Below are 9,371 nucleotides of genomic sequence, written 5' to 3'. Positions count from 1 at the left end.
AAAATTCCAACAAAACAGTGCTGTTTAGTGCTGATTCTCAGCTCAGTTTGTTTCTTTAGCAGCAGGTTAACACATAGCTGATGGTGGTGTGACAGTATGTAACCCACAATGCATGATAAGTTACTTCTATCATTATATGTTAAATAATGCAAACACAAAGCGGGACAGATATAATCCATAATATGAACTAATGTTGTAAATTTGAGTGCATCTGTGTAGGTAAACGACAATTTAAACATGAACTTTCAAATTGCATTTAACTAAGCCAATGCATCCCAATGAAATAACCTATGTTAATATGGTAAAAATTATAATACAGAATTTTAGCAAACATTGTACAACCTCAAGTCTCAAAATAAGATGGAAAAGCACAATGAATCTTTTATATGAAATAATGTGGTTTGGATAGGAAAGAAACAGAACTGTTAGGAATGTGTGTTCCAGAAATTTGTGTTCCAGTCTTCTCCACGGTTTTCATTTCTGTATATGTACAGTACAAATGTTTTTGTGTGAGTATTTATAGTATTGATACTGGCTGTTCTATAGCGCTTTATTAAAATAGAGAATATGGATATTTTGACCTGCGCCCTCCTGTGGTGGATTTAGTTTATACAGGCTCGTTTCTACGTCAGTGTAACATTTACTTTCGGTTTGGAAAAAGTCGAGGCGTTGGTGGTAAAATGGCGCACATTTCGGGTAAGATGTTAAACCCACATATTTAATACCTATCAAAATAATATTTTATAAGGATGGAAATGTTTATGTTTACTGCTGTCTTAAAACGGACTTTCTTTAAGAAAGAAATACTCCAGACGCCTGCTGCTGTGTTCTGACATGTGTTTGTGCTGTCAGTTTATTACTTTGTAATAGCTTATTATTTTGAGTTGCAAACTCGTATTACCTGACTGGATTGAGCTTTTAATGACATGAGCGGAATTAATCACACGCGACTATTTGTAGCTTTGAATGTAATCTTAATGTTGTAGCCTCTTCTGATTTAAGCGCATGTATTTCTCTCCTCGCTGTTTTTTCCCCTCAGCCAGATTTCTCGTTTGATTTTGAAACTTGGAGGCAGAAATGGTACTACATCTGCGCGAGTATCAAATTATAACAAACGAATGTGTTTTATTTAAAGACTCTGTCTTATTAAAGTGTAGCTACACGATCGTTTCCGTTAGTTCATTTTAACATTGCATTTCTAAGTCCATGTTTTAATGCCTACAAAAGAACCGTGAACAATAAATCGTCAACTTAAACCTAAAGCACCAATACTGCAACCTCAAACAAGGAGTGATGAACTTTATAAACTACAATGTTCCTTAGTGTACGGAAGATCTGCCACTGTGTACCGACGTTTTTGTGTTTGTTTAAGCGGAAGTAGGCCTAAGTGATGTAGGCCTGCAGTGTTGGGATATAATATTATTTCTGTGTTCTTATTTGCTCTGAAAGCAAAAGAAAAGACACTATGTTGTCCCAATTTTATAAACTAGGGAAAAGCGCATGTAAACATTTGAACTGTGTCTTTTAGTTTATATATTATTTTAGTTTTCTGTATGTAAACATCAGAGGCACCAAAAAAGTGGTACGGTTTGCTATTTTGGTACCATTCACAACTTCTGACAGTGGAAACGGAAATAATTGCATACCGTACTGTACTGTACCGAACCGTACCGCTCAGTGGAAATGAGCCATAAGAGACTACAGATCATGAGACAGTGTGTTTTTTCTTTTTTAGCACAGGGGTGGGTAGAGATCTGCAATCATTCTGACCACAGGAATTTTCATTGTTCAGACAAAAAATACTTGGCTGTTTCTATCTATAATCGTACTTGATCTACCAGTGTCTCAGTTACAATCTAGAAATACAGAGGGGATCTAATCTGATTAACATTTTGATACAAAGGTCTTAAAGGATTAGATCACTTTCAAATAAAAATTTCCTGATAATTTACTCACCCCCATGTCATCCAAGATGTTTACGTCTTTCTTTCTTCAGTCGAAAAGACATTAAGGTTTTTGATGAAAACATTCCAGGATTATTCTTCTTATAATGGACTTCAACGGCTACCAAACGGTCAAAATTACAGTTTTAGTGCAGCTTCAAAGGGCTCTACACGATACTAGACGAGGAATAAGGGTCTTCCCTAGCGAAACCATCCGTCATTTTCTAAAAAAAAAAAAAAAGTATATTCTTTATAAACAAAAATGCGTGCCTTGCACTGCTCTGCGATGCACGTCCATGACTTCATGTAATACGTGATTACGTTGAAAAGGTCACGCTTGACGTAGGCGGAAGTACCGACTCAACTTTTGAATGGTCCTCCTTCTCCACATTTGTAAACACTGACTGAGTTGGTACTTCCGCCTACGTCAAGCGTGACCTTTTCAACGTAATTACGCATTATGAGAAGTCAAGTCACTCTGCATTGCAGAGTAGTGCAAGGCACACATTTTTGTTTATAAAGCAAATACTTTTTTTTTTTAGAAAATGACCGATGGTTTCGCTAGGTTCATGGACGCGCATCGCAATTTTTGTTTATAAAGCATATACTTTATTTTTTAGAAAATGACCGATCGTTTCGCTAGGTAAGACCCTTATTCCTCGTCTAGTATCGTGTAGAGCCCTTTGAAGCTGCACTGAAACTGTAATTTTGACCTTCAACCATTTGGTAGCCGTTGAAGTCCATTATAAGGAGAATAATCCTGGAATGTTTTCATCAAAATCCTTAATGTCTTTTCGACTGAAGAAAGAAAGACGTAAACATATTGGATGACATGGGGGTGAGTAAATTATCAGGAAATTTTAATTTGAAAGTGAACTAATCCTTTAAAGTATTACATCTTAAATTATTCACAAATGCCAAACTGTAAAATCTGTAATATTTGCATTGCTGTCTTAAAACTATTTATTCAATATTGCACCTTTATTTGAGTTCAAGTAGATAGAAACTTTAACACAAAACATAAATTTGAGGTTTCTCTGAAGATGCATAATTAATTAGTAATTCTTTATAATTGGTCATAGTTCTTAATATATCTAATCTCTTCAGTAATAATGAACTATCACAGTTCTAAATTCGCTATTAATGACTGATTGGTTAATCTTGTCTCCATATTAGTGAAGTGTTTATATAGTGATATCCATTTGCCCTGCATTATTCCTCTGTGCCATTATGTGCCTATGGACAGGTGGATGGCTAATTTCGCTGGTACAGTGACCAGTGACAATAAAGGGCTACAATCAATCAATCAATCAATCAATTATTTCCTACATAGTTACCTAATATGACAAACCATTATTCTAAAGTGTAACCCAATATTCTGTCTTTCATGTTTATCATCGCATAAAGCCTCCATATGTTCTGTACACATTCACTAAATCCAGTCAGTCATGATCATTGTGAAGCTTCAATCATGTCATATTCATCACATCTGATACTATATGGCTGATGTTATTTTCAGAGAGGCAAAGGCGACAAAGTCAAAGTGAAGAACGCCCTAACAGTAAGTTCATTAAATTATAGCTATATTTGAATTGTTCTTCTTTCTGGTGAAAAAAAATGTGTTGTTGTAATGGAAAATTATGTTGTGAATTAATTCAATTAGCCTATATGAATCAAAGCCAAGCCTTTTATTATTCCTTAATTAAAAACAGAATATTAAATATTTTCAGTGTTTCTATATATGCATGTGTTTTTGTGTGTTTCAGTGTGTGATCTGAGGATTGTTCTTCTGGGGAAGAATGTATCAGAAAACAGCCGAGTCAGAAACTCAATCCTGGGAATAGATGTGCATGAGAGTGATGCACATATAAAGCAGCACAATGTGCTGAAAATCAGTGAAACAGTGAAGAACAGACACGTCACAGTCATTAACACTCTTCATCTGCTGAATCTAAACATCTCAGATCATCAGATCACACAGACAGTGAGAGACTGTGTGAATCAGTCTGATCCAGGACCTAATACGTTCATAATCATACTGCAGTATAAAGACTTCACTGAGGAGGACATGCATAGAGTGAAACTTGTGCTCAACAAATTCTGTGGAGAAGCGATTAAACGTACCATCGTTCTCACGACTGATGAAGAGAGAGACGACTCATACATGAGGCCTATGATAAAGCAGACAGCTATTCATCAGTTAATAAATGAGTGTGGAGGAAGACATATGGAGTTTGAAAAAGAAAACCCAGAATGGCAATCTGACATATTCAAGAGGGTTGATAATATACTTCAGGAAAACCAGGAAGAATGTCTCACATGTGAAATATTTCATGATGCTGAAGAAGCATCAGAGGATGAAGAACAAAGCAGATCTCATGGTTCAGTCAGATCAGAGGAAAAAAACAAAGAGCGTTCTTATTACAAAGATGATGGAAAACCTGAACAGAGCAAGAGAAGTGAAAGAAGTCTAAGTACGTTTTTAGAATTTCTCTTCTTATTATGCTAACCAAATAAAATAACTATACAAAACTACATTTTAATAATAAAAAAAGCTTCCAAACAAAACATGGCAAGAGCTTTCATATCAGTTTGACTATCAGCAGCACTTATTTTGTTACTGTTGTTAAACTTGTGCGCTGTGAACTGTGTCCTGGAAAGTTTCCAGCAAAACCTGTACTGTGAATCATTCTCATTGAATAAAGTGTACATGTGTATTATGTCAAATGAAAAACTCAAAGGAAGTGAATTGGAACAAGAACACAATAATTAATTGAGGAACAGGGAACAGCTTTAATGCTTTGGACCAAATAACAAAAGAAAAAAATTATTACCAAATAAATGCAACAACAACAAAAAAGTTTATATGAATGATGAATGCAGATTTAAAATTTGGAATGACAGAATACAGCATGACTTTTTGTACATTGTCAGACATTCTTTTCTTTTTTTTAACAGTTGATATAAGAGAGTGGATTCGCTCCAACTGTACGTTGATGAAACTATTGGAAGCTAACATTTTCATATTCTAAAATGTGGTTGTTGTTTCAGGAAGTTTAATGTTTTTAATATGTTTTCAGTGCCAGCAAATTTCTCTGGAAAACAGAAGCTGAATCTGGTGTTGTGTGGAAGTGATCCAACATTTAAAGTCTCGGTGTCCAAACTTTTACGAGGAAAACATATAAAACTTGCACATCAGAGAGAGAGCAGTAAAGAGTGTGTTAAGAAAGAGGAGAGGATTCATGGTCGTCAGATCAGTCTGGTGGAGCTTCCAGCTCTGATCCATCTCTCAGAGGAGGAAGTGATGCGTCAGACTCTCCGCTTTCTGTCTCTCTGTGATCCTGGAGTTCATGTTTTCCTCCTCATTGTTCCTGATGCTCCACTTACTGATGGAGACAAAGCAGAAATAGAGAAGATCCAGAAGAACTTTTATTCCAGAGAGCATTTCATAGTAATGTTTATCAATGATGGCACAGTTAAAAGACCAGAGACAGACTTCATAAAATACAGCACAGAATCTCAGTCGTTACTCAATCGTTGTGGAGGTCGGTACTATGTGATGGGTTTAAAAGAGCATGAAAACTCAAGACAGATCCCAGATCTACTGGATTATATAGAGAACATGAAGACTGAACCATATTCACCTCAAATATATATGAAAGCTCAAGAGAACAGAGTCAGACGTGAAACAGAGGAGAAATATGAAGAGAAACTGAAGAGAATGGAGGATGAAATCAAAGAGTTAAAGCAGAAGATTCAGTCAGAAGGTGAGTGTTTTTAAGCTAATGCATCTTCATCAGAATCACAATCTTGCAGCAATCATGATGTGTGTTCTCTAAGTCTGTTGTTAATGTAGAACAAGATTTATCTATTTAAATTATACCTATATTTTTAGGTAAAACCGTTGTTCTTGGTGATTCATACACTGTATGTCTGTGGCTGCTTGTCTTTGAGCATAAAAAAAAAGAAAACATATAGACAAGACCAAATCAATACCTATGGCTCCTGACGATACACTGAAGTGAATCGATCGGTCTGTGCATGCACTTTCTGTCGCGTAATGGCGTATGCACAGAGCTGGGTAGTAAATGATTACATGTCATCTGGATTGAGTAATCAAATTCCAAAAAATCAAATACTTGTATTTAGAGTATATTACATTTTATAATGTTCATAATGAGATTACAGTTACTTTTTTATGGATTACATGATTACATATTATTCACACAATGGCATTAAATCATTCATAATAAGTTTTTCTCTTTTAAATTTTCCTTTTTAAAAATGTGTCTGTACCCATTTAGCTTTGACTGTGTTCAGAACATAGAATGGCCATGTAAGGGTCATGTAAATACATTTGCAAACACCTCTCAAGCAATTAGACCATGTATGCACATAATTGTTGTGTTTTCCCTCCCCATGTGCTCCCCGTGACCTAGTTTTCCCGTGTGTTTGATTGTTCATTGCTCCCAGGTGTGTCTTGTCAATTACCCCATGCATTTAAGTTCCAGTCTGTGCAGTCTGTCTTTGTTCCGGTATTGAATGTGAATGTCTTGTGCTACGTGTGTTCCTCTCTGCCCTGTGTACCCCGTGTTGGAAGGATTAAAGACTGTGTATTTGTGAATTCTCCAACGTCTCTGCGCTCCTTCGTCTCCTCACAGTAGTGCAACGTGACATTGTTCAATTGTTCAACCAGAATACTCAGACAAAGAACTGAGAGAGATGGAGGAAGCCGTGGCACAACCACAAGCCTCAGTGAAACTGTGGGATCTTGAGATGTGGTGTGTTTGTTCAAGTATCATGCAATGACAACAGAGGTAGAATTGATCTGGATCAGATGTCGAAAATCTGTGAAAAGTCAATCTTCCGAAATGGGATTGTGCATGCAAACATAATCTTTAAAAAATGTGTTCCAGCATCCAGGATAAGCACAGGTAAGTATAATTTTGATGAACAATAAAACACTCAAGTTGCAGTTTATGAATCACCAAGGACAATGGTTTCACCTAGAAACCTTTACTGTTGTGCTAAAGAGAAAAAAAAAGTCACTGAGATTTTGGATGGTCTGAGGGTGAGTAAATTAACAGCTAATTTTTATTTTTGAGTGACTATCCATTTAAGCTCCAAGTTTAGCACTTGCATGTGAAGCTTGTGCCTATAACTGCATGATATTAACACATGTATACATGCATTAGTTTCAGGTGCTGAATGTTCAGATGATCTGAAGAGTTTGAGGATTGTGCTGATCGGGAGAACAGGAAGCTTTGACACGACACTGACAAATGAACTAGTGGTGGAAGAAATAATGAAATGTGTTTCAATGTCGTCACCTGGACCTCATGTTTTTGTCATTGTGTTGAGTGTGGGGAGATTCACCAAGGAAGAAGCAGACACAATAGATCTGATAAAGAAGATCTTTGGTCATAAAGCTGCTCAGTTCAGCATCGTTCTGTTCACTAGAGGAGACGATCTTGATGAAGAGTCCATAGAGGATTATGTGGAGAATGGAAGAAATGCTGAGGTCAAGAAACTGATCAGAGATTGTGGAAACAGATTTCTGGCTTTCAATAACAGAGAAAAACAAGACAAAACTCAAGTGATTCAACTGTTTAACATGATCGAAGAGGTGAAGAACACTAATGAGGGTCGATACTTCACTAACAGCATGTTTGAGGAGGCAGAGATGTCCATTAAGAAGAGAATGGAGGAAATACTGAAAGAGAGAGAGAGGGAAGTTCAGGCTCAAAAAGAAGAGTTAGAAGCCAAATATGAGCTGGATATGAAAAACCTGATGAAGAGACTCAAGGAAGAGAAGCAACGGGCAGATGAGGAGAGAATGAAGATGGAGAATCAATTCAGAGAATATGAGGAAAAACTCAGAAAAGAGTTTGAAGAGAAAGAGAAAACAGAACAGGAGAAACGAGAGATCGAAAACCAGAAACGATCAGCTGAGGAAAAACAGCAAAGAGCTGAAAATAATAAAACAATAAAAGAGATGAAGAGAGAGTTTGAAAATCAGAGATCACAGTATGAAAAACAGCAGAAAGAAAGAGAAGAAGAAGATAGAAAGAGAGAAGAGAAATACAGACAAGATCAAGAAAAGATGAGAAATGAACAAGAACGTGATATAAAACAGTTAAAGATAAAAGAAGAAGAGGAAATAAAAAAGAGAGATTTGGAGGAGAAAAGGAGGAAAGAACAAGAAGAGAAAGAGAGACAGGAATGGGTGAGAAAAATAAAAGAGGCTGAAAATGACAGAAAAGAGATTCAAGAGGAAATTAAGCGACAGCAGAGAGAATGGGAGGATGAAAAGAAACGACAGATGAGAGAACACGAGGAAGAAGAGAGAAAGAGAAAAGAGAAACATGAGGAACAACTGAGAGAAAAACAAGAAGAACTGGAGAAAATGAGAAAGAGATTTGAAAAAGAGAGAGAAGAAGAACGACAGAAGATAGAGGATGAGAGACAGAAACAGAGAAGAGAGAGAGAAGAAAAAGAGAGGGAATATGAAGAAAAGAAACTGGAAACAAAAATATATTATGATCAGCTGGAGCGAGAGAGAAAAGAGGAGTGGGAGAGAAGAAAACGAGAAGATGATGAGAGACGAGAAGAAGAGAGAAAGAGATGGGAGAAAATGATTGAAGACCTGAAACAAGAACGAGAAGAAGAGATCAAGAGAAGAGAAAGAGAGAGAAAAGAAAGAGAAGAGAAAGAGAGAGATGAAATGAAACAGAAACATGAAGAGGAAATAAAACAAATGAAGAGGAAACAGGAAGATGAAGCCAGAAAACAAGCAGAAGAACTGAATGATTTCAGAGAAAGAAAAGAGCAGCACATTCAGGAGCTCAAAGAGATGCTGGAAGAACGTCAGAAACAACATGAATTACTGGAGAAACTCTATCAACACCTGAAAGAGCAGAAAGGAGAAGAAATAAAAGAGCTGCAACAAGAGGTTGAAAAACTGAAAAATAAATCAGGCTGTGCCATTCTGTGATTGATTTCAAAGCATAAAGATGAGTGTCAGCAACATTAATGCTTCAGTTTTATTTTTTGTTTATAGTTACCATAAGCTGTTTGATTAGAATTGCCTTGCTGACAAAATGAAAAAAAAAAGTAATTTTGTTATTCTGATGCTGTTTTGAACCATTTCATTGGCATTTTCATATTGCTTGCGTACTTCAGTATTAAATAAAAATTTAAAATACTGCAATATTATTTTTCCATTGTTTTCCCTTCTACATCTAAAACTGACAACAGACATCTTGTTTCTTTCCACCTTAAACATAGCTTCCCTAACTTTAGCATCCCTTATTGTGAGATTTTTTAAAGGACACAAACATACCTTATACAGTATATAGAAGACCTGAAAATGATCACTATTTACTTTGTTAGTGCACATTGCTAGTCTTGTGGTGAACAATTAATCCG

The 9,371-nt window shown here is 36.1% G+C and overlaps 1 protein-coding gene across 1 annotated transcript; it reads left to right on the top strand.

Annotated features, from left to right (window-relative positions):
• Nucleotides 1-3,450: 3,450 nt before the first annotated feature.
• LOC107706814 (trichohyalin-like) lies at nt 3,451-9,038 on the top strand. The gene is made up of 5 exons (XM_016510647.1): nt 3,451-3,504; nt 3,710-4,417; nt 4,902-4,931; nt 5,024-5,710; nt 7,145-9,038. Coding segments are annotated over exons 1-5 (3,219 nt in total). The 5' UTR covers nt 3,451-3,503; the 3' UTR covers nt 8,938-9,038.
• Nucleotides 9,039-9,371: the final 333 nt, after the last annotated feature.

This window comes from Sinocyclocheilus rhinocerous, unplaced genomic scaffold (genome assembly GCF_001515625.1).
Source record: "Sinocyclocheilus rhinocerous isolate Xijiao unplaced genomic scaffold, SAMN03320098_v1.1 scaffold5101, whole genome shotgun sequence".
NCBI classification, from domain to species: domain Eukaryota; kingdom Metazoa; phylum Chordata; class Actinopteri; order Cypriniformes; family Cyprinidae; genus Sinocyclocheilus; species Sinocyclocheilus rhinocerous.
The sequence above is the reverse complement of the archived record's forward strand: the minus strand, read 5'-3'. Positions and strand labels throughout refer to the sequence as shown.